Here is a 26,041-nt window from a genome sequence, read left to right as displayed (position 1 = left end):
CAGCTGATTAATACCAGGTGTGAGCTGCTTATTCAGGCAGCTCAGTAAACGTGATGAGGTCTGAAAAAGCAAGAACTCACGGTGGTAATCGAACTTTAGAGGTTCAGAAGATTTTAAACCAGGGTTCACAATCACATTATCTAGGAACAATAGCACATGTTGGTATTGTGGGATGTGGAAGGCAGTAAGTGGAATAACCAGGAGGAATGGGAAACGTGTCTCCTCTAATATTACGTCACTCAGTGCGGGGGGCAACACATCATGCAGGACGCACACAATGATCAGAATTTCAAAACTGAGCAGTTAGTGAATTCAGGATCTGTAGGACATGACTCCACTCCTCTAACCTGCAACAGAAGGAGCGAGAGCAGCATGTGAATAACCCTGAGGCAGCAGGCTGAGACACAACACATGTAGGAAAGGAAGGATCTGGTTTTCATTAATTTTGTTTTTGAAGATATCAAGATCCGTTCTTTAAAATGTAGCTCGCTTTGCCCCCATGGAGTCGGCCTACACTGCTGCTTGTTTGTGAGTGTGTAACTTAGGACACACACACACAGACACACGAGCAATTAAAGATAATTAATTGCAATTAAAGGTTTTCTTTAATGAGGACTTGAGCAAATGGACATTACCATGGCAACAAGGATAATTATGCCTCATTGTTTTCTTTTCAATGACTTGTTTTTAATCACACAGGAACTAAAATAGGTCCCTTCAGTGTTCTTTTAGCATCCTGTGTGCAATTTACATGTTTAATACAAAGGATCTGATGTAAGTTTGTCTAATTAACATTTCTCTGTCTCATTAAAATCTCCATTTTAATCAAAAAGGTCGTCGCTCTTCAAAAGACAAGATGTGGAGCTAAGATGTGGAGCTAAGCTCTACCTTCATCTGAGCGAACCTGACTGAGCAGAGTCTAATTCACATCCCGAGGTACGGTGATGATTCTCAGATATTGCATCTATCTATATCTCATGGTCACAAATACTTTTAGAAAATAAGAAGCTGTGTTTTGCTTTGTGAAGAGGTCAAAGATCTTCTTGCTGTCAAACTGAGTTTGTGCACAGATCAACTGTTCTTTGTGGACAGCAGGTCTGAAAACATCCACTCAGCTGTTCGTCTGTCTGCTGAGGAGAAATGGAGCTTTTTCCAGTTCATCCACTTGAAAGTCTCAGAGGTCTGTGAGTGTTTCTGTGCTTTTTACTCTGCATTGTTGACTGTGAATAACTGTTTTAATGATGTAATCTAACTTTGCATTTTATATATCAAACATTTTGAAAGCGGAAAGGCAAAGCTAATTTTTAAGCTGCTAATGTATAAAAGTTAGTGTGTAGTAATGTTATAGATACAGAAGTCTTCATTTTGTAGCTTAACTGCAACACCTATATTCATTATTTTCAGTAAGTGAAGGAAATGCTATTTTCAAAATAACATTTCCTAATGGCTGCATGCGCATGTATCACTGTGCACATGCAATTTTTTTATTTACATTAAGGGTTTGTTAGTAACTGCTCTGCTGTTATACTGTTTGTTTTTGAGTTTTATCACAGATTTGTTCTGAAAACAACTGAAAATGTTTACACTGACGGTTCATCATACTGCTGTTAATCTTTACTCCTTGTGTTTTTGACACTGGGTCTATATCCTCACTGTTTGGGCTTTTACATAAACCCAATCATTATTTTACTCTGGGATGTTATTTTCAGAAAGTGGGTTTTCTAATATTATAGTTGGACTTTCTGGAGAAATTAGCTACAACAACAGAAATAAATGATTCTGAAGACGTGAGGAACCCTGTTTTCAAAATGCTGTCCATCTGGTTCTACTCTGCTTGGTCCTAAAGAGAGGAGTTCTTTCCAATTCTGGATCTCAGGCAGCTGAACCAGTTCATAGATGTTCGGTTTCATTTACATTACATTTTTTTACATTTAGTCATTTAGCAGACTCTTTTATCCAAAGCGACTTACAAGTAGGGTACAATGGTAGGCAGGGTGAGTGTGAGGAGGTCTTACCTAAGAAATCCCAAATCAAATCCCCAGCCACATGGGAGACGGTGATGTTACCACTACACTAACCAGCCGCTGCATAGGTTTCAAATGCTTCACAGAGCAGATGTTGTCTAAGTTGTCTCAGAAGATTTGAGAATTTACACAGGTGACCTGTAAGGACCTGTAGGACGTCTAGTTCCCCCCAGTTACAACCGCTGAGAACTATTGGTGGCTACAAATTGCCCAGTTGTGTCGGCTTCACCTTTGGAGTGACGATCTTTTGTCTTATTTGGGAGGTGGAACCACGTCACTGCACATCACTTGTATTGCTGAAGTTTTGGATATGTTGATGAACTGGGGTCATATCAGGCTCTAAAGTACAATCTCATTCTCTAGTTGGTTATTTTCTGAAAGGGGCTGAACAATAGCACCCAACACAAGGCCTTCACAGGACACTTTGTCCTCACAACCACCTGACACCCTGATCTGAAGTGGATGTATAAAAAAGTCCTCTTCTCTTCTTCAATCTGCAAAGTGAAGTAGTGAAGTCAGTGTCTTATCTATTGCTAGGATGTGTCAGGATTACGGTAGTAATGGACCCAATTTAAATGCCAGGAACAACTAATTTAGGATAAAAGAAGGGTTAGCAAAAGACACACCAAGAAACACAACCGGGTACTAAAGTAACAACAGAAAACAAACGGGAAATTGGCAAGATACAAAGTCTGTGTTTCAGAGGCGAAATCCTAAAACGGAACAAGGTGACGAGGCAAGGTGACGAGGCTGCAGTGGCTTTGAATGCAGCATGGAAACGGGCAACGTAAAGGGGAACAGGGTGGTGCTGACTCAACACTGATCCCTCTCCACTTTTTATCACCAGAATCAGACCTGCCCTTCTCAAGCAGTCACAGATCCAGTTCCATTAACGGCACCAAGGGGCCTGATGCCGTCACCTTCTTCATCATCCAGGGCCTCACCAGTCTGGGAAAGAACCAGATGATCCTTTTTGTCATCATCTTGCTGGGTTACATCATCATCCTGGGAGGAAACAGCATGATCATCTTTGTGGTACAAATAACAGATGTGTCTCTTTATTTCATTCTTATCGCCACAGTCTGACAAAGATCACATCATTAGTGTCATAATCACTGCCGCTGTTTCTTCTCATGCAGGCAATGATTGATTCAAAGCTCACCTCTCCTATGTATTTCTTCCTCTCCAACCTCTCCTTTGTGGAACTGGTGTACACCACCACCACCATCCCTAAAATGCTGTCCGGCTTCCTGACAGACATGACAACCATCTCCGTCCCCGGCTGCTTCCTTCAGATGTATTTCTTCATTCAGCTAGGAGCTACAGGTCATGCCATCCTCACAGTCATGGCGTACGACCGCTACGTGGCCATCTGCAACCCTCTGTGTTACACCACTATCATGACCCGTCGTGTCCAGATTCTCCTCATCGCAGGAGCCTGGAGCTTCAGCGCTCTCTGCACACTGCCGGCCGCCATTATCACCTGGATGGAGCCTTACTGTGGACCCAACGTGGTGACACATTGCTGGTGTGACCCAGCATCTGTGAGGCGGCTGGCATGTTCTGACACTACAATAGATAACTTTGTTTCACTCTTCTCTGCTCTGGTGGCTCTACTGACCACAGGAGTCCTCACACTTTCCTCCTATGTCCTGATTGGTATTTCAATATCAAATATGGGTGTCACTCAGAGGCTGAAGGCCTTTGGAACCTGTGCTGCCCACCTGACTGTGGTGACCATCTCTTACACCTCAGCCTCCTTCGTATACATTTCCTACAGAGTTGGAAACTTTTCACCAGAGGTACAAAGATCAAATCATTTTGCTTTCATGTTAATGTCCACTTGTTCACGTATGTCCCAAAAATGACATTAATGGTATTTTATTCAGTCTTACTTAAAGGTTTATTTTTGACCTTGGCAGATGTACCTCGACAGAAACATGTCATAATTACTGTAGGTCCCTCGTTTTGTGTTCCCAAGCTGTCAAAGGCCGTTTTTTCGTGGTCTTGATTAAGTTGTGGTGCTGAGATGTTTCAGCTGGAAAAATTTTGATGTAATTCATAAGGCCATCAAAGAAGTCAAACACATATTGAAGAACATAACATAGGAAACTCGGCGAATGATACTTTTTCATGCACTTTGTGGACTTTATTTGATGAACTACACTATTTCACTAATGTGCATCGACTCAGTTCTTATTATGCAATTAACGATGGTTGAAATTCCAGTGATCAGCTCTGAAATATGGACTTCAGCAACAAAAAGAACATTTCTGTTCTTATCTGAAAGTTAATTCATGGCAACTGATCTTTCATGTTAGGTCGACACATTTTACTGCTCATGCAAGTAGCTTCTGAGGAAAGTCCATAGGACAGCTCACAATTATCCCAAAGGGTGTTTTCATATCTTACCTGACCTGATTAGGCTCGTTAGAGGCGGTGAGTGAAAATGTCCATCTAAAGAGCTCGTTCTGCCTATTCTAGTTGTCATGGCTCAGTAAGTGGATTTTCATCATTATTTTATTCCCATTAAAGACTAAAACGCAACAGAATATTGTATCTTTTGAGCAAAAGGTTTAAGAATCCAGAACCTGATTCAACAAACTCAGTCTCCAAACTCACAAATAAATTTTTGGGGAAAGTAATTCCAACCTGATTACATTTTAATTTAACAAAATGGGCATATGTTCGCTGTTAATGTAAATAGCAAGTCACAGACGCATTGATGAAGAACAACCAACACTGATAATCAGTCTACAACATCCAGTTTTGCCATGAATGTCTGATCCCACCTCCTGCAGCAAACAATCGTTTTTTGACGATGTTGTGTATATTTTTAAATAATAGAGTAAAGTATTTTGGTTTGTTGCAGGTTCGTATCAGTGTGGCTGTGCTCTACTCCGCGCTCATTCCTTTCCTGAACCCAGTGATCTACAGTCTGAGGAACAAGGAGCTGCGAGGTTCCATCAGGAGGACTCTGAGCAGGTTCGGGTCGGCTCTCGTCTCCCCCACAAAGGATGTTAACAGTGTTCTGACTGAATAAGATGACACAGCCTGAAAACCACTGCATTAAACTGAAGTATCTGTTGTCACTGTCTGCTCCTGGACTTCCTGGTTTATCTCACTCTGGTTTCTGTGTTTTGTTCACTGGTCTATTTAACCTGCTCTTTTCCAGTCTGTTATTCAGCTCCTGTCTTAATTCTAAAAACATTCATTACATGTGTTTTTGTTCAATAAAACGTCTCAAACTTACCTGTGCTGTCTGTTCATTTCTGGGAGCATTTCAAAACAACCATTACAAATCTTTGTATACGTATATGTGCTGCACTATTGTTGTGCATTTCTCTGGGGGTATGTGTCTGATGAGGAGCAATCAGCCTGAATAATGTCACAGCTGAGGCTGGGAAACAGCAGAGAAAGAGGAACTGGGTATTATATTATAAATTATAATTAACAGTTGTAATAGTAACCAGATCACTTGTGGTCAGATGAATTTGAATAGAACCTACATTTGTACAGAAAGGTAAAGTAGAGAAAACTCCAGCAAAAAATTTTTTTAAAATAATATTTATTCAATATTTGGAATGAATCATTTTGTATTAAAATACATATTATGTACTATTCATAAACAAAACTGTATTTCAATTATATTATATTCTAAAGTACATGAAGCATGATGTTTAATACTCAGGAAAGTAGATGCATTAAATACATTAACCACCATCATCAACTGAAATGTAAAGTGTGAACTACAGAATTATAATAAATAAAAAAACCTTTTAATTCAAGTTACAGATTTCAGGTTCAGGCATTCCTGTAAATACATTGAATAGTTACTGAACATACAGTAAAATAAATTCAAACTCAACTCAAGCCTTTGGTACCTTAAACTGAAGCTTGTCAGGAGTCTTGTTACAGGTAACCTCCTGGTAAAAGACTGGGAAATCAGTCAAATATCAACCTGAACAGATGCTGCACACAGTTTAAGACAGAACACAAGGGTGTGCAGATTTTCCTCCTGTGCTGATGTGTAAGAATGATCCAGAACTAAATAAAAAGATTTTAGATTTTGACTTTAGTCATGTGCACCTCAAATCGGACTTTTTGGTCTGGTTTAGAACGACAGTTTTTTGTGTTACAAAACGGACGGACAAGACTGACGGGGACCAAACGGGTGTGAACAAAAAGTATATTTATTAACAAAAAGGCCAGGGGACACAAGGAACTAACCAACGCCAACAAAGTAACAACTGAAAGGAACACGGTGGACAAAAACAAAGTGATAAACAAAAGCGCTGCCGTAATGCAGGCAAAAGACAAAACTAATAAACCAACAAAACATACAAAGTACCAACCAAGAAATCACCAGACAAAAATACAAACTACAACTCACTGACAGAAATACAAAAGTAACAAACGAGAATCACTGCCGAAGGCAGGAAAAACGAGAACAAACATACGAAGCAAACAGGGCAAAGTATCAACTAAAAAACACTGCATGAACGCAGAGCAGACAAACCAAACGTACAAACAAAATGGAGGTTCCTGACGGACAAACGAACAGACAGACTAACCAGAATCATGGAGGAGTCGTGTGAGAGCATGAATGCATGTCAGGGTGACAAACCAGCACCGAACTGAGGACTGAGGGGTGCTTTTAAACCAGAGTGATGCACAGGTGAAGCGAGTCAGTAATTAGTCCGGTGAGGGAGAGTGGAGAGTGGACGAAGTCCATGTACGGGTGTGGCAGGAGGGTGAGACACAGAACAACACAAAACCAAACCAACAGACAGGGGCAGAGGGAGGAACTGTAACATTTTTGAGGTTTCAATTTGCATGAAACTCACATTCAACATTAACGAGACCTTTTTTTTAGGACTGTCGGCATGTTGAAGACTTATTTTTGGAAGGTTGGTCTGTTCGTGACACTTTTGTCATTCTTGACTTTGTTCCTGTGAAATGTGCAGATAATCTTCTCTCTGAGCTCTTTACAGTGCAGCCCATAAATAATGGGGTTGAGTACTGGGGGGACAGCAAAGAACAAGACGGATGCCACTTTGCCGCTTTCTGCCCACTCAGGGTATCGGTGGATGATCATGGGGGTGAAGGATGAAACTAACATGATGAGATACACAGCTAGGTGGGTGGCACAGGTCTGCAGTGCCCTGCTGTTGAGCACCTTGTTCTTGCTGTTCAGACACACCATGGAGATCTTCAGGTAGGTCAGCAAGATGCTGCAGAAGGAAGAGGCCAGTATGACCACAGCGCTGGCGAGGCCGTAGATGTGGTTGAGAAGAATATTCTCACACGACAGTTTGAACAAGGAGGCGTTGTCACAGAAAGGGTTGAGAATAAGGCGTCTGCAACGTGAAAGGCGGATGACGAGACCCATGAGGATCGCAACAGAGACAAAGGCCATCACCCAAGCACCCACCGACAGCTTCATCACCATCCTGCTGGTCATGATGGTAGCATATCGTAAAGGGTTGCAGATGGCCACGTAGCGATCAAATGCCATGATCATGAGCACTGTGTGAGAGGTGCCTGCGTGAAAGTGTGCACAGAAAGCCTGAATCACACAGTCGATGTAATGGATGTAGCGGCCTGAGATTGGAGCGAAAGTATCACTGAGCAAACGAGGAATGATGGCCGTGGCTCCGAACACATCGTTAGCACTCATGTTGCAGAAGAGCAGGTACATGGGCTCATGGAGGCTCCTCTCCATTGTGATCAGCATTATCAGGCTACTGTTGGACACCATGATGAAGATGTAGATGAGGAGGAGGAGGATGAAGGCAGAGATGGAGTACTGGGGGGTGACATTTAAGCCCTCCAGTTGTAGAATATCAATATTGAAGGTCTGGTTCTCCATGCTACAGGGGGAGGACCACACATAGATAATCTTGGTTTTTATAGAAGCCTTTTTTCAGTTAGTTAACATTACGATGATTTTTTGTGGAAGCAAAATAACCTCTGACCTCTGTATTTTAACAATGACCCAATAAAATACCAGTTACTATAACATACAATACTACATTAATCAAACGTCGAGGTTTCCCACTCACTCAGTGACAACAGTGTTGTGTTGCTGTCAGGCAGAAGTGAGGGAGTAAAGGCTAAAAATATAATCATATAACAGCTGCTTCTGTCAGTCAGAAACTGTGGTTAAACAAAAAGAGAAAGAACCGGCCTCTAAACTCACTGTGACATTATCCTAATATGAGCTGTAGAAGGCTCTATAGTGAGGACAGAGTGATTCGTGAGTTCGTTAATTTGTGCTGCAATAGCAAAAGATTCAAAAACTGCAGAAAGAAAAAGTTAGAGAAACGTAAAAAGACGATGAGCTACAGTTTAGGCTCAAGAGATAAAACAAGAGGAAAAACAATTATCTACTGAAAACCTTTTTTCAGTACTTGGTGGTTTTGCACTGTAACATTACATGTGAACGAATACTATGAGAAAAAAGGTTAACACTAGTGGAACATGGAGGTTTTTCTGTAAATAAACCCTAAAGTTTATTTCCCTTTAGGACTGAATGGTTCTTTTCTTCATCAGTTAATCTGCACATGATTTTTTATTTAGTCGTTAAAACGTTAAAACGTTTTTAAAACTAGTTATAAAAGTTAAACTTCTTCAAATGTCTTGTTTAACAAACTCAAAGACAAAACTAATTTACTAAATTTAAAGACCAAAAAGCAAATTTATGGATGTAGTGAGTGAGTTGGTGTGAGAGAAGAGGACGCAGAGGAGAGGGTTAGATGGAGGCAGATGATTCACTGAGGTGGCTCCTGAAAGGGAATTGCCCAGGGAAAAGAAGACGAAGAAGAGTTTGAGCGATGTTAGTAAATGCTGAGAACACATGTAATAAAAATCTTTGAATATTTTATCCAGAGCAACTTTAAACCATCAGATTGCAGAAAATCACCTGATATTTCATTGGAGTTGTTTGGTCTGTTGCATGGCAGATCATACATTCAACATCCAGTGAACAATGAAAGACAGAGTTACAATAGAGCGTCTTACCTCCGCTGACACGACCCCCCCACCAGCCAGAGGTGAACTCCCTGACAGGTTTTATAAGGTGAGTGCCCCTGGTACCCCGTGGTTTGTTTCATTGTTAAACAAATAGTTGCTAGGTAACAGCTGCTGCCAACTTAGCATCAGTATCACAATATTGTTTTTCTTCTAACAGGAAGCTGAAACACCTGAAGGTTCTTTATGTACTAAGACCTCTGAAAACAGACACAACTATACAGAATCATGTATGAAACCCAACACGCCTCCCTTTGAGCAGCAGTAGAGAAAGTTCAAATCAGTTTTCATGAGGCAGCAGTGAGATATCTCCAGCACTTTCCTCTGTCCATCCTCTGTTGCTCTTCCTGAGGTTTGTTCAGCTTTTTCCCCCCAAATAAAATCAGACAATTTAATTTGATATAAATATTCTTTTCTCTTTATTTTTACACCCACTGTGGGAAATACTACATGAACATCTCCTCTTTCTTCTAATAATAGACAGTAAAGAAAAGACCATAAAATCAATTATAACAAGTACATAAAAGTCTATAAAAGTACACAGAACAATGAGATGTTGCATCCTAATGTTTAAATACTCTGCATAAACAGAAGCAGTGTTTAAATACAGAGCAGCAGCTTCACATATTGATGTTTGTCGTCATGACAAAGACTAAACCTGAAAGCTGACAGAAGAAATGCGCAGTTCCTTCCTTTTAGCTTCTGTTACTCTATTTTGTTATGTTACTCTATCTGTAATAAGTATTATTAGTAAGAGTCTGAAGTAAGATTTAGCACAAAACCTGTTATTAAGATTAATTAGCTCATGCAGAAAAGATAATAACTTTGATAAGCAAGATGCATATGACTGTGGAAGATGTTAAATGGTCGTTATTAAGCTGTTAGAACAACTACTGTAGTGAGCAAAACAAATGATACATTCAATAACCTGTCTAGAAGATAGAAGTTTGTCTTATCATCGTAAATTCATTTCTCATCTCTTTACATTTAATTCATTTCAATCTCACAGTCACTGTTATTTTTTCCTTGTAAATATAACAATTATTTTTTCTCTGACAGCTTTGATTTGCAGTCCGTAAATAACAGCATTCAGAGAAGGTGGAACCACATGGAACAAGATGGATGCCAGCTTCCTTTGTTCTGCTAATTCAGGGAATCGATGAAGGATGATGATTATGTTGCCTGATAAAAGCAGGATAATATACACAGCAAGGTGGGTGGCACATGTCTGCAGTGCTTTTGTGTTCAGAGACTTGTTCTTACTACGCAAACACACCATGGCGATCCTCAGGTAGGTGAGCATTACGCTGCAAAGGGAGCAGGCCATCGTGCTCATGGCACTGCCAAGACCGTAGATGTGGTTAATGAGAACATTTTCACAAGACAGTTTGAACAGAGATGCATTGTCGCAGAACGGGTTGTCTATCAGGTGTCTGCAGCGCGATAAGCGGACGCTGAGGCTCAGGAGAACTGCAATCAAAATGAAGGATGCCCCCCAGGCTGACACTGACAGAGTCACCACCATGTTGTGGGTCATGATGGTGACATATCGCAGGGGGTGGTAGATGGCCACATAGCGATCGAAGGCCATGATCATGAGCACTGTGTGAGAAGTTCCTACATAGAAGTGTGCACAGAAAGCCTGAATGGCACACTCATAGTAACTAATGTACCTCTGTGTCAGTGGACTATAAACATCACTCAGCAGGTGAGGGATGACAGTGGTGGCCCCGAACACATCGTTAATACTCATGTTGCAGAGCAGCAGGTACATGGGTTCATGGAGGCTCCTCTCCATTGAGATGAGGATCACCAGGCCAATGTTGGACACCACGATGAAGATGTAGATAAGGAAGAGGAAGATGAAAGCAAGAATTGATGCCTCAGGGCTGACCCTTAACCCCTCCAGCTGTAGAATATCCAGATTCAAAGTGCTGTTCTCCATACTGCAGAGGGACGATCCTGGAGAGAGTTTAGTGTTACATCTGTTCTCTAAATCATCTGTCATGTTATAAATAAGCAGAACACAAACAGTAATAATTGATGAGCTGGTAAATGAGAGGAGATCCAGGATAGAAAGCAACAAGTAAAAAAATGCAAAAATAAATGACAAAAACTACATTGTGAGTACACACAGTGTAATAAAGCCATCACATAAATGTTTCAGCAGTGTAGAGGTTCTACTGAACTTAAACCAACCGTTGGAGATCATTTCAAATTTGGTTTCTACGTTTTCTCTGATTAGGAAAATACAACTACCAAGCTATATAAAAATATTAAAACTAACATCACAAGGTTCTACTGGAGAACCAATATTCATGTACAAGTAGAAACTGATGAAATACTGAGCACCTCTAAAACTATACAGCAAGTCTCATTTATATAATGTGAAGTTCTTCCAAACACTAAGTTTAGTGTAAAACACCACAGATTCCTTGTTGTTTTGGTTTCTTTTGTGGTTTACCAACGTCTTACAATCAAAGTCATCAGTCAACAACACATCAGTGATACAGAGCATTCAACATTCAGTGAACAGAGGAAAACATCATTCAAATGAGTGTGTGTCAGGTTTACTTCTGTTAATATGAGCTTCCCCCACCTCCACCAGGTCAGACGAGGAGTGGACACTTTTATTAGGTGACTGGGTGGTGCTGCTCACAAAGCAGCTCTATAAGCTCAACCTCCACCTGTAGCCCTGAGGAGTCTGATCTCCGTGGTTTTCTAGTTTCATTCATCTTCACTTGACACTTCTGTTCCTCCTCTGACTGAACTAAAGAGTGTTCTAAAACATTTCTACTCTGAGGTTTTTATTTTAAAGCTGCTTTTGTTATGTGGTTCCCCTTGCTGTTGCAGAGACAACACAGTTATGGTTCAATAAACTGTAGTGTCCCTGTGGGTTGATGTCTGAACCTAATGGTTGATTTTTGTTTAAAATTTCATTGAAGCTGAAGCATGATCTGACTGGATAATGATATTTCCTTATGTACATAGCGGACATTACTTGAGTGACTTTAGAAAGGAAACACCTGTTTTGAAGAATAATTCGAGTACTTCTTTTCTCACAAGCCCCGTCACTGCAAACCTAGAAAAAAATCCTGGTCCTGTTGCCACTAATAGTCTCTGAGGAATGAGCAGCTTGGTCACATTTTTTACATATATCACATACATCTGTCTCTCAGCCAACAAAGGGTAACAACTCTGCGGAAAGGATTGACAGTGGTCCCTGTTGCTAAACTTTCCCAAGTCAGGTCACTGAATGATTATAGGCCTGTAGCATTGACCTCACTGCTTATGAAATCCTTTAAGAAATTAACTAGAAAGGTCACATTCAGACACACGGGTCCCCTTTTGGAGACCTTGCAGTTTACCTATAGAACCAGTAGAGCAGTGCAGGATGCCACCATAACATTAACTACAGCTACTGTATAAACACCCAAAGAGGAGAGGAAAACATGCTGGACTGTTTGTGAATTTCTCATCTCAGTGAACAGTTTTGTTGTTGGCTGCATCTTAGACTTTTTAACCTGCTAAGGTTAAACTAAGGACATTGATTGTATTGATGTTAGTTGTAATGCACGAGGTTCTGTCAGGCATAAATGTCCAGGCTGTAGAAACAGTTGAGTCACCAAAACACCTGGGCACCAAAACTGACAAACTGTCATTTAAACAAAATACAAACACGCTGTGCAGGAAAAGTCAACAGCGTCTTTTCCAGCTATGTAGCTACAGGTCTGGCTGACTTTGTGGCTCATGGTCTCTGCTGGTTACTGTCTGTCTCCAGTGCCTTATGTACAGGTTCATGGCAGATTATCATCATGCATGCTTTTCATCTTTGCTCCCATTCCCCCATCTGGTAGTGTAGTGGTTCATCAGTGGTAGCTTCTGGTCTCCTTCCACTTTTTCATTAGATGCACCCGTAGCATATGTCTATATAGCAGATGCTACGTGATGTGAAGGCAGATTGTAGTGGACCAGTTCCAGTTCAAATGATCGATGGTTTCGGCTCTGGAAGGATTTGGGTTATGATTTAACACACACACACACAAACAGAAGTAGAGTAGTGCATACAGGTGAATGTATTAATATTTACAAAATTTACAAAAGCAATTAATTCCAACTATATTATAAGTCCATAAGCCCACTGGGGCAAAATTCCTTTGACGGGCACCGAGACTGAATAAGCCTCAGGAGGAAGTGTTGGGTGAGTGGGGGAGCAGGTAACAGTGCCTCCTACCACACTGACGGAGATATGGTTGTCCGTTCTCCTGATCTGGTTCTTCAGGCCCGAGGCCTAGTGGTAGCTCGCCATCTTATAGAAACCATAAGAGAAGAGGAAAAAAAAACAAACAAAAAAACACCCGAGGACAGGAACAAATACTGGTCGAGGATAAGGAACCAGCCCTGTACAAAACAGGACCCACTATTAGTACTATTATTCAGTACAAACATTCTATCAATATTATTAATAAATTAAGTTCTACATGTACATGAATTAAAGTTTAAATTATTGTCACAATAGATATAATTATTCAAACATACAATTGTCCAAACAGACAATTATAGACAATCAAATCAACAATTAATCCATTATATTATAGTGTTAAATATCTTAATACATGTGTGCAAGTGATTGGGGAGTGAAGCTAACAAAAGCCCTAACCAAATCATACAAAATACAAACAATACAATGTGGTGCTAGCATACCTACAAACAAAGCAAACACTCACCACTTCCTGATTGTAATATACCTCATACGGCACAAAGAAGGTGTTTTCGCAAATGGCCTGAGACATCTACAACTGAGAGGCATAGCAGTAAGTGACGTGACAATAATGACAGAAAATGGTGGTATGAAGCCTCCCTGCAGCAGCTCCGAACTTTCTTACTCCACACACTAACAATGAGGCGCCGCCGTGTTTAAATAGCCGGAAGTCCCGCGAAATCTCGCGGCAAACCCCATGAGAAGCCTCGCGAGATTTCATAAAACGGGCTGTTGGCCCACAAACGGCTGGGTTACACACCTGCTCTGTCTTGACTCTAACATATACCTCCTGGGGCATTTTCAGTCACTCCCTACCAGCTTGTTTATGCCACTTCTCCAAAAGCCCTTGACTCCGTTCTCAACCCAAAGTCTTGGACCAGTGTGAAAGCGTTGGTCATGTAAGTGCTTTCTGAACTTTGTTTTGATATACATACTGTCTCTCTGGTTTCCTAATTTTTCATACTGGAAGTATGTGCTGGATTTAAAATGTGGTTTTATTGTGAGGCCTGTAGAGTTGGGATTGTGGCCATTGGATTTTGGATCTAACTGATTTCTTTGCGTGCGGGATTTGGGCCATTTTGTCTCCACTTACCTGGACTCTGCCATGTTGACTATAACTACACAATCCTGCCTTAAAAGAATGTTGTGATTCATTTGGACATCTGAATTTACTTGCACTGAAGTATGAATGTGAAAAAGATTTTACAACTTGACTCTCTGATCAAAATGTTAGAGCTATAACCAACAGGTTCACTACAACCCTGTTGCTCATGATGGCCCCATAACGCAGGGGGTTGCAGAAGGCCACATATCGGTCAAAGACCATGGTCATGAGTATAGTGTGAAAAACACTTGCGTGCAAATGAACACAGAGGTCCTGAAAGGCACAGTCAATGCATGCATCACTCTGAATTTGATAATAAAAGATCTCTCAGTACATGAGGTATAATTATTGTTGCCCTAAAAGTGTCTTTAATGCTCGTTATAAAGAGGAACTTGTACATAGGCTGGTGGAAGCAGTGTCACTGCACTGAACAAAGTTGGGTATAGATACAAAAAAGGGAACTTTTCCCTATGAACATGTTAACATAACCTGAAATATCTTTATGTACACAAAATGAAGTCTTAGTAGACATTGATCTAAATTTGTTAGGACACTGTCATTGTCACAGCCTTTTAGAGTTTTGATATGATTTGATTTGTTAAATAATATTACATTCAAATGAGTAAATAATCCCCTATAAAAGTTTACCAAATCATGAACATTCTCTACTATTGACAGTGAGCACTGTATGTCATGAAAAGGAAACAGAAACTATGACTCTGCAAAAATAAATAGATTTTAACACTTCCTTCAGTTCTAGTCACCTTCAATAAAGGCAGAAATGTCTTATCAAATCATGTCAAATCACTATATACAATTTGGGCAAATTGGCAAATATGCATGTACAAATTTTTGTATGATATAACAGTAGATTTTAGACTTTGTACACAACTGACATTCTCCTCCACCTCAGTCAGCAAGCATTTTTCTCACAGAATGCACAGAAGGAAAACAGTTTTTTGTGGCCAGAAAAGTCCACTTTGTGGCTTGTTTTCAAAAAAAAAAAAAAAAAGGTGTCAAAGGTAAAAAAAAAAACACCATATAGACCAGGGGTCTCAAACTCAATTTACCTGGGGGGCCGCGGAAAGCAGAGTCTGGGTAAGGCAGGTTTTTTTCACAAGAAAAAAACAACAACAACTTCTCAAATCTCTTTATTTGTATTTTTTAATACAAAATAAATAAAAACATAAAAAAATAAGAAGAAAATAAATCAGTAATAAATAAAAATAATATCAATGAAAATAATAATAACAATAATAACAGCGACTATATGTGGTTTCTTCAGCCTTCTCTATCTGCTGTATTTAGATTGAAATGCCTGTATTAACAGTTATTTAACCTTCTTCTGAAAGGTTAAATAACTTTCAGAAGAAACTAAACCAGATGTGTGTGTGTATTCATGAGGGCTATTGCTCTAAAGCTGTCTCTGAGTCTGTTTGTCCGTGACATCAGCACCCTGAGTCTTTTTCCAGAGGGCAACCATTTAAACACCCGGTGTCCCTGGTGTGTGCAGTCTTTCAGGATGTTGCGTGCCCTCCTAAGACATCGGGTGCTGTAGAGGTCCTTCAGTGAGGGAAAAGGGTAGCCAATGATCTTTTGGGCAGTGTTTATGACCCTTTGTAGAACCTTTTTTTATGCCATGGTGCAGCTTGAAAACCACACGGAGATGCAGTATGTTAGCACACTCTCAATAGAGCAACGGTAGAAGGCAACCAGCAGCTCTCTCTTCAGGTTGACCCTCCTGAGGATCCTCAGGAAGTGAAGACGCTGTTGGGCCTTTTTCATTACCTCTGTGGTGTTTGAGCTCCATTGGAGGTCTTCATCAATGTGCACACCAAGGTACTTGAAGCTTGGCACCCTCTTCACGCACCAGCCTCTGGATCTCATCCCTGTATGCCGTTTCATCACTGCCAGAGATGAGCCCCACCACAGTTGTGTCATCGGCAAACTTAATGACGACATTGTCTGGGTGTGTGCTGACACAGTCATACGTGTACAGTGTGTACAGCAGAGGACTCAGCACACAGCCTTGTGGGGAACCGGTGTTTAGTCTCAGGGCTGTGGAGAGATGAGGACCCACTTTGACTCTCTGTACTCTGTCAGAGAGAAAGTCTCTGATCCAACAGCAAGTGGTGGGAGGAAGTCCAATGTCCAACAGTTTTGCTGACAGTCTGTCCGGCAGTATTGTTAAATGCAGAGCTAAAGTCGACAAAGAGCAGCCTAGAATAACACCATTGTGTTTCCAGGTGGGAAATGGTGGTGTGGAGCGCTGTGATGATGGCGTCTTCTTCGGCAGACGTCGGCCTACTCCGCCATCTTCCCGTGACCAAGTCACCGCCCGCCTCACCGACCGCACACACCAGTGTGCCGCTCAGACGGCAGCCGCCATCAATAATTTCATCTCAGCTCCTCTGTTTCTTCCATCGCTGCACAGCCTGGAGTGCTGCCAGCCGAGTCAGCGGACGAAATCGGCAACGGCTATAGCGGCCATCGTCACGTTGTCGTCAGCTGCGGCGGTGGCGCAGTCCCGCATCATGGCCTGGATGACCATGTTACAGCGTAATATATGGCTTCACATGTTCACACTCGCAGCGGTGGAGAGGGTTCTTCTCTGACTGGCAGCCATGTTCATGCAGGCTCCGCAAAAGTGTGCTCGCCTGCTTGTGTGTTACTCGGTGTGGCGAAGTCTGCTTCCTCTAAATAGGGGGATGAACAGTGTAATAAAAAAAAGTCTCCTCTCCTCCCCCTCCATATAACGGAGTGGTGGAGACTGTGATGCCGTCTCAGGCGGAGACAGCTGCTCTGCAGACGGAATTGACAGAACTACAGGACAAAGGTGTAATTCTAAAATCCCTATAGGTGAGATAAACGATGGTTTTTACTCACGCTGTTTTCTTGTTCCAAAAGACGGGCGGCATGAGACTCATACTCGACCTGTCTCTGTTCAATAAGCGCATTATAAAACGACCGTTTCACATGCTCACCATAAGACATGATGAAATGTGTTCGTTCCGGCGATTGGTTCACATCAATCGACCTAAAAGACGCTTATTTCCATGTGCATATCATTCCAAAACACAGGAAATTCCTGCGCTTCTCTTTCCAAGGGGTTCAGTTTCATTACAACCGTTTGTTTTCAGTTATTCACTGGCTCCACGCACATTTTCCAAGTGTGTAGAAACAGCCTTGGAACCGTTACACAGGAGGGGAATCAGAGTCTTATTTTATTTAGACGACCTGATTCCGATGGCTTCCTCCAGAGAAACTGCAGAGCTTCACACAGCTCAGCTCGTGGAACACCTGTCTCTGCTGGGTTTTGCCATAAATGGACAAAGAGTTCCCCACTGCCCTCCCAGTTCATTGTTTATTGGGGGTGTGTTTTTGGATTCATGCAACATGAGAGCAACGCTCTCTCCCGCGAGACGGGAGGCGCTCGTTTCTCTCCTCACGCGCATCTCGCCTCACTCTGTAGTGACAGCTCTGTCAGTGATGCGTTTACTGGGCATGATGTCAGCCAGTCATGTGGTGGTTCCCCTCGGTCTTCTTCATATGAGGAAGATTCAGAGGTGGTTTTGCCGTCTCCGCTTGGATCCGATCCGTCACAGGAGACGCATGGTGTCTGTCCCGTCCTCCATTAGTCGGATCTGAATTATTGGAAAACCCCCCGTGTGTCGTCAGAGGGAGTTCCCCTCGGCGGAGCTGCGTCACACATCTCGGTGTTCACAGACGCGTCTCTGTAAGGCTGGGGCGGCATGTGTCTGTCTCAGGTTGTGGGAGGAAGATGGAGACGACAGCCGTCTCTCCACATAAACTGCCGCTTACATCAATTCGACAGGGCGGTGTTCGCTCAGCCTGCCTGCTGGAAATAGCCAGAGATCTGCTGTTGTGGTCCCAAAGCAATCTTCGCTCCATCGGAGCGGTTTATATCCCCGGCAAAGAGAACCGAGCCGCAGATCTGATGTCGCAAGGCGGGAAAATCAATCCCACGATCTCTTGTGGAACAGGTTCGGCGCGGCAGAGGTGGATCTGTTTGCGTCGTGCGAGAACGTACAGTGCGCGCGGTGGTTCGCGATGGACGCACGCGACGATCCTCCACTCGGAGTGGATGATTTCGCTCACCATCCATGGCCCAGAGTCCTTCTCTATGCCTTTACTCCCTACTCCTCGGATTCCACGTCTCTTGATACGTGTACAGGAGGAGCATCTGTCGGTCATTCTGGTGGCTCCGGAGCGCACAAGTGCGTCTTGGTTTCCCACAATGATTCAGCTGTTGTCGAGCGATCCCTGGCGGCTGCCGTGGCGCAGCGACGCGCTCTCACAGGTGGACAATACGATCAACTACCCAGTGATAGGTCAGCGCCTGTGGGCCTGGCCCCTGAACGGGAACGTTTAGAGAGCCTGGGTCTGCCGCCTGCAGTTATTCACACCATTCGGAATGCACAAGCTCAATCCACCACAGCCTCATATGCGACAAATGGTCGGCTTTTCAGCGATGGTGTGTGGAGGAGGACATGGATCCCACTTCCTGCTTCCTTCGCCAAATTCTGGTTATTCTCCCGATCTACCGAGTTATTGGTAGATCGGGAGCTGGCTCTGTTTACTGTTAAAACATATGCCGCAGCCATCTCATCTTGCCATGAGGGTTTTGGCGAGAGAACCGTTTTTGCACATCCATTGATTAAACGGTTCTTAAAAGGCGTTCAGAGACAGTGGCCTCTGACTCGTAATATTACGCCTCAGTGGGAATTGCCGCTGATTTTGTGCGCTCTTAAAAATCCTCCTTTTGAGCCTATTTCGCAAATCTCTCTCAGGCTCCTTTTTAAAAAAAAAAAAAAAACAGCATTTCTCTTAGCTCTGTGTTCAGCTAAGAGATTGAGTGATCTATGTGCGCTGTCGGTCTCCCCTTCCTGCCTTGTTATCAGGGAAGATGGAACCTCTGCAAATCTCAGACCTAATCCGGCATTCACGCCTAAAATACTGACTTCCTCCTTTAAATCCAGAGTCATTACACTGGAGGAGTTTTTCCCTCCTCCCCACTGTAGTGAGGAGGAGGAGGCTGCGCACCGTCTCTGTCCTGTTCGTTCACTGTCACATTACATGACGCGCACAGCTGTTTTCAGATAGGCTTAGACAGACAATTGTTTGTGCATTACAGGGAACATTCCCAAGGGAAAGCTCTAACTAAACAACGGCTGTCTCACTGATTGTGTGAAGTTATCACACAGGCTTATGTGTCAGCGGGTAAAGAGCCTCCGTGTAATGTTTGTGCTTATTCCACTACAGCCATGTCCTCCTCCACAGCCCTTTTTCAAAGGCATGTCAGTGGAGGATATATGTACAGCAGCATTCTCATAGCACATCCTGACAATATGTGTCTTTCTCTGATGTGTGTTGATTCCTTATGAGAATGGATGCTTTTGACACTGTCATGAGTGACACCGTCTGTGTTGGACAGGACGGCTCTGCAGAAGACCTTGTTGGCTTAATTGATTACATCCTTGTTAGGTTGGTCTGAGTGGACTGATGTTGTTGGTGCTTGGGGACTCCGGTGTTCCAGTGAGGCACTGACTACATCCAGCTTCGCCCTTTTCCCAATAGCGACAGCTCTTAGAGGGTGAAGCATATACGAAATAGAACGTTGGTTACGTATTGTAACCCCAGCTTCTATGAGTATAGGCGTAGCCCTCTAAGATGCGGGCCTCACTGGCTCCCCCTATGTCGGCTGAAGTAAAAGTTGGCTTGGGGAGCAGTTCTCAGGTCACGCAGGGCTTTTATACGTTGTGGGCGGACCTCAGTGAGGTAGCCCTGTGCTGGCACAGGGCGCGAAAGAATTCTTCACGACTGCACATGCGCGCGGGGATAAACCCAATAGCGACAGCTCTTAGAGGGCTACGCCTATACTCATAGAAGCTGGGGTTACAATACGTAACCAACGTCCCTCTGAAATGACAGAACAACAGTAAATCAATGAAGTCAACAGTCACTAGATGGGAGGAGATGACGTAGGGTGAGTATGGTGGTCAGGGTTGAAACCAGAAGTGATGTCACGACCAAGATGGCCGACCAACGGAGAGCACATGGACAAAATGGAGGACAATAGAGATGGTGAATGGTGGCGACTGACAACCAGTGGAGAGTGTCCAGAAGTGTAACCAGAGTAACACAGAATCACAATGAGGAAACAGTCACAGAATGTGATGAAATCCAATGTCCAAAGCAATGCAAATAAATGTCTAAAACTGGTGTGGAAAAACAGGCTGGGGTAATGAACACAGGAAGTCCAAACAATGAATCCAAAAGGCTAAACTCAGGTCAAGGGTAATCCAGGTCATACACAGGTATGGCAGTTTAGAGGTAAGTCCGGCAGGCAAGATCCACAACGGAAAGACAATCCAGGTCAAAAAGGAGGAGGAGTACAGGTCCGGGAAAGGGAATCAGGCAGATTCAAGTACGGGTCTGGTACTGTGAGCAGGGGGAATGACAGGGAATAAACAGAACTCACAGCACCAGGGGGTCCAGAGCAGGCAGAGTCTGAAAAATCCAAAAACAAGTCAGTCCAAGAGAAACGCTGGACAGTGTCTAGGAGTAGAGAACAGACTATCTGGCAGGGGACACAGGTGAGCAGGCCGGTATTTATAGAGTGGGGGAGACCAGGTGTAGTCAATTAGGTGAGTGTGTGAACAGACTGGGAAGAGGAAACAGGAAGTTGTCAAAATGAGAGCATGGGGGAAATAAAGGCAGCAACGAGGCTGGAATCATGACACACGACAGCAGAAGAATTGTTCCTCAAAAAAAACAAAAAAAAAACCAGCCTGCACACAATTATCACAGCGTCCAAAAGCTTATTTCAGGCTCTAATAGCCTCTAAATAAAATACAACACTACAACAAAATATACATACATATCCATAAAACACAGATGTCATGTTTCCTTTTCTTAACTAAATTTACAACAACACATCTACTCTAACCATTTTTACATCATATATAACAATTCTAACACATAAAACGGTGTCACATGTCTTACCAGAGTCACCGAAGCTGCTGAACACATGGCAGTCACTTAGCTGTAGGCCTCAATGCAATGAAACTAGCAGCTAATTAGTTATTAAAACACTTTGTCTAACAACAAATCCTCATATCCTGACCGGTTTTACTTTGAAAGGTAACTCTCCTACAATAAAGTTACATGTGCTAACCAGATAGTTTGAAGCTAACTCACCAGGATAATCCACTTAATTGATCGTCTCTTTCAATTCAGTTATCTTCGGGTACTCTTTTCACTGGCAGCGCCAGCTCTATGGACTCTAGTGCAGCAAATGTCTAGTCAAGAATGTCCTACTTGACTTTTCTTAACTATGTTTTTTTCTGCTCACACACCTGTCTGAGTTGTGTGGTCTGCTGGAGTAGTGGGTGGGAGTGTAGAAACTTCCATGTGCACAGTATCCCAGAGAGCATCTCACGCTAACCTGTTTATGATGCGTTTAGGAACACTGTGTAAATCAGAGCTCTAAATAATAATGTGGGTTACACTTGCATGTGCAACACACCCTGCCGCTGCCCTTTCATCCATCCCCAGAAAGATTAGGACCAGTTCACACTTGCACCAGGTTGGAAACGCCTAACAACCCACTTTAGGGGAGAAGAGGGGTTGGCTATTACATCCTTCACATCCTCCATTTCCTTTCTCCTTAAATTTCTGTTTCTAACCAACTATCTTCAGACTCAAGAAGCTACTTGATGAGTAGTGAAACATTTGTGGTGGTGTGATTATAGATTCCAGTCTTTCATTTGAAGCTCATGTAGATAATATCACCAGGACAGCTTTCTTTCACCTCAGAAATATTACCAAGATAAGGAATATTTTGTCACTAAATGATGCAGAAAAATTAGTCCATGCTTTCATCACCTCTAGGTTGGACTACTGTAATGCCTTACTGTCTGGCTGTTCAACCAGGTGCATAAACAAGCTTCAGTTAGTTCAGAATGCAGCAGCGAGAGTCCTCACTAGAACCAGAAGATACGATCACATCTCGCCTATCTTATCTACACTTCATTGGCTCCCTGTGAAATTTCGCATTGATTTTAAAATACTACTTTTGACATTTAAAGCATTAAATGGTCTTGCGCCGCAGTATCTAAGTGAGCTGCTAGTGTCTTATGATCCACCACGCCTACTTCGCTCAAAGGATGCTGGCTGCCTGTCAGTACCTCGTGTCATGAAAACTACAGCTGGGGGCAGAGCTTTTTCTTACAAAGCCCCAAAGTTATGGAATAGCCTTCCAAATAGGTCTAGGCTGAAAACCTATTTATTTAGTCAAACATTTTTGTAAATAGATTAGGGACAGAGTCATGGACGTAGAGCATTATGGTGAACTTGTATGTTTAGATGCTGTCTTCCCCACTCTCACTGATCACTCAGGTTGGTTGATGGTGAAGTGTTCGGTTGCTCTACATCCCAGTGAGCCCTCATGTCTGTGTTTCCTTCTGGCCCACCCTTTTAGTTAGGCTGTCATAATTAGTCCTGCCAGAGTCCCTGCTGCACTACACTAAATATACATTCACCTCAAACTTTATCTGACTGTGAATACAACTAACTGCAATCTCTCCTCTTCTCTCTCTCTTTCTCTACCTCTCTATTTCCCTCTTCCTGTCTCTCTGTCGAGCTACACGTCATTCCACCCTTTGCCCTCTGACTCGTCCTGATGCCCAACTTCTGGCTGGAGATCTCGTCTCTCGGATCCACCGTCTGCCCTATGGGATGCGTTTGGAGACTGGAGTTGGTCACACACTACTATGAAGTCGGTCTTGGCCTCGGCGGACGTCGGCAGCTGTTTCTCGGAGGTCTCGACTCAACGCTCGATAGTCCAGAAATGGAACTGGAAATCTGCCTGCAATTAACTAACTGGACTCCACATTACCTTAAAGACATTAACTGTTATACTGGACTACCTGCTGCCTACACAGCATGTAATCACCCATATGAGGATGGGTTCCCTGTTGAGTCTGGTTCCTCTCAAGGTTTCTTCCTGTTGCCTTCTCAGGGAGTTTTTCCTTGCCACTGTCGCCCTCGGCTTGCTCATCAGGGACAATCACATTATTATGACTCATACACATACACTGTTCATGTACTGTTCTTTGGTTGTGTAAAGCTGCTTTGTGACAATGTCAATTGTAAAAAGTGCTCTACAAATAAAATTGAATTGAATTGAAATTCAAACTGACAAGAAGGAAGTCCAGTTGCCATGACTCAACTTCCAGATACCATATCAATGAGCAAATGTTAACAAAGTAGAGAACATTTTAATCACAGTGGCTATTTCAGGGACTATTTGTAAAAATCAGAGGTTTTGTCATCTGGGGAGGAATTGTACAATGTGACATCAAGGTATCAAGTTGGTGGCCAGAGATAATGTCAATAGTTGAGAGTAGGCAATCATACTCAACTAATTGATGAAATTTAGCAGTGATAACAATCTGCTGTGCACTTCCGAAGAGATCTAGAACACTTTTCATGTACACAGAGTGGCTTGGTCCTGCCACAACCTAAATCTAACTGATTGTTCTGAAGTCATGTTACACTATTGATGATGTAGGTGACAGAAGTCTGCACTTTTGTGATATAGACAAATAAGCTAAAGGGAACGTGCACATATTGTGTGGCATCTGTTACATGCTTTTCTCTGTCTATCAAGAAGTAGGCATGTCCTTGAGCAAGACATTCCACGCTAGCTCCCCGGGCGCTGTATGTAGCTGCCCACTGCTCCCCCCAGGGGGATGGGTTAAATGCAGAGACAAATTTCATCTGTAACATGTAAAATATGACAAATAAAGGTGTTTCTTCTTTAATATAACAGTAGTACAGTGTGTTTTTAATATGTTGTGGATATTTTGTTAGTTTGTCGCTGTGGTTTGTTCCGTGAATGTAAACATCAATCAAAAGAAATCAACTGCAGGGAATAAAATAGCTATCAGCTTATCATTACTGTTTCCAAATCTGGACTTAATGTTTTCTGTAACACTGACAATTCAATCAAATCATACAAAACAAAAAAATAACAACAATAGAAACAAACTCATCTTGAGTGTCCATGTCAGTCTCTGAACCCAGTTGAATGTGTCTTTTCTATGCGGAAGTTAAAAATTTGGAGACTGGCCCCCAAAAACAAGCATGACCTTAACATGGCAGTAGTACTAAGAGGCTGAGCATTACCAGAGTCACAAACATTACTGTACACTGGAACTGATGCACACGGGTAATAACTCAAATGTAATATCTACATGAACCAAAATTTATCAGAAACATCATTCAGTAAAATCTGAGAATGTACACTTTAACCACTGTTTTTTTGGAGCAGGGCTGCTACTGGCTCCGGCCTTTGTTGCCATCTAATTTGAGCCATTATTTAGTAAGTAATTTAACCCAGTCTCCTAAAATCACGTATCTATACAACTTAACTGCAACCACAAATTAAGTGGAGTGTAACAACTTTGATATGAATTTCCGTATTTCTTGAGACTGCACACCATAAATAATTGGGTTGAGGCTGCCAGTGACACTATGACCCACAATGGCAGAAAGTTTTCTGTAGTCTGAGTACTGAGGGAATCGATGCAGAATAATGATGAGTAGTCCAGACAAGAAAAAAACAAGATACACAAAGAGATGAGTGCTACAGGTCTTTAAAGCTTTGCCGTTCAGAGACTTGTTTTTACTGGTCAAACACACGACTGTAATTTTAGAATAGGTGAGAACCATGCTGCCTATAGAACCAGTGAACAGCAACACAGTGAAAACGAGGCCATAGACATTATTAACAAACACATCTTCACAGGACAGTTTAAACAGGGACGCATTGTCACAGTAAGGATTAGTGATCAGAGTCCTGCATCGGTTCAGTCGTACAGTCAGACCAAGTAGAATTGCAACCAAAACAAAAGCCACTCCCCAGGCAGAAACCGTCAGCTTAATCACCATTTTATTGCTCATTATCACAGCGTAGCGCAGTGGATTGCAGATGGCCACATATCTGTCAAAGGCCATAATCATGAGCACAGTGTGGGCAGTGGTACCAAACATGTGTGTTGTGAAAGCTTGGACCACACACTCATAATAACTGATAAAGCGTTCAGAGGGGGGCCTCAAGATATCTATGAGGAAACGAGGAACCAAGACAGTGCTTGCAAATATATCATTGACTGGCAGGTTGCAAAAAATGAGATACATAGGCTGGTGGAGGCTTTTGTCAATGCAAACCAGGACTAGAATGCCTACATTGACTAATATAATAAAGAGGTAGGAGAAAAACAAAAAGAAAAACACAGGGTACATATGATCCTCTGTGACTTTCAAACCCTCCAGCTGGAGCGTAAAGCTGTTGAATGTGTAGTTTTCCATTAACCTGAAACAATAGAAACAAAATAGGAATGTTGATCTGTCAGACGTTCTAACCAAAATACAAGAAATGGCTCAGCAAATGTTAACTGAGGAGAGAAAGTTTTAAATACAGTGGATAGTTCAGGGAACTTTTTCAGTATAACAAAGAAAATGTCAAATATTAAATAGGTCAGTGATTAAATCATTGAAGCATTCCAGTATAACCTTATGTTTCTTTTCTCA

At 42.4% G+C, this 26,041-nt stretch overlaps 4 protein-coding genes across 4 annotated transcripts; 1 reads left to right on the top strand and 3 right to left on the bottom strand.

Annotated features, from left to right (window-relative positions):
- The first annotated feature begins 753 nt into the window (after positions 1–753).
- Positions 754–5,258, top strand: LOC113160321 (olfactory receptor 10J4-like). The gene is made up of 5 exons (XM_026357533.1): positions 754–936; positions 1,096–1,180; positions 2,872–3,059; positions 3,164–3,826; positions 4,897–5,258. The coding sequence occupies exons 2-5, from the start codon at positions 1,141–1,143 to the stop codon at positions 5,065–5,067; spliced, it is 1,062 nt and encodes a 353-aa protein (XP_026213318.1). The 5' UTR covers positions 754–936; positions 1,096–1,140; the 3' UTR covers positions 5,068–5,258.
- A 1,663-nt stretch (positions 5,259–6,921) lies between these two features.
- LOC113160993 (olfactory receptor 2F1-like) lies at positions 6,922–7,896 on the bottom strand. Its single transcript, XM_026358466.1, has one exon. It carries the CDS (start codon positions 7,894–7,896, stop codon positions 6,922–6,924), a length of 975 nt encoding a protein of 324 aa, XP_026214251.1.
- A 2,175-nt stretch (positions 7,897–10,071) lies between these two features.
- On the bottom strand, positions 10,072–11,001 carry LOC113160330 (olfactory receptor 52N2-like). Its single transcript, XM_026357545.1, has one exon. It carries the CDS (start codon positions 10,999–11,001, stop codon positions 10,072–10,074), a length of 930 nt encoding a protein of 309 aa, XP_026213330.1.
- Positions 11,002–24,892: 13,891 nt separating this feature from the next.
- LOC113160992 (olfactory receptor 146-like) lies at positions 24,893–25,837 on the bottom strand. Its single transcript, XM_026358465.1, has one exon. It carries the CDS (start codon positions 25,817–25,819, stop codon positions 24,893–24,895), a length of 927 nt encoding a protein of 308 aa, XP_026214250.1. The 5' UTR covers positions 25,820–25,837.
- Between the last annotated feature and the right edge of the window lie 204 nt (positions 25,838–26,041).

This window comes from Anabas testudineus, chromosome 10, assembly GCF_900324465.2.
Source record: "Anabas testudineus chromosome 10, fAnaTes1.2, whole genome shotgun sequence".
In the NCBI taxonomy this organism is placed as follows: Eukaryota; Metazoa; Chordata; class Actinopteri; order Anabantiformes; family Anabantidae; genus Anabas; species Anabas testudineus.
Note: the sequence above shows the minus strand (reverse complement) of the source record. Positions and strands in the feature narration are given on the sequence as shown.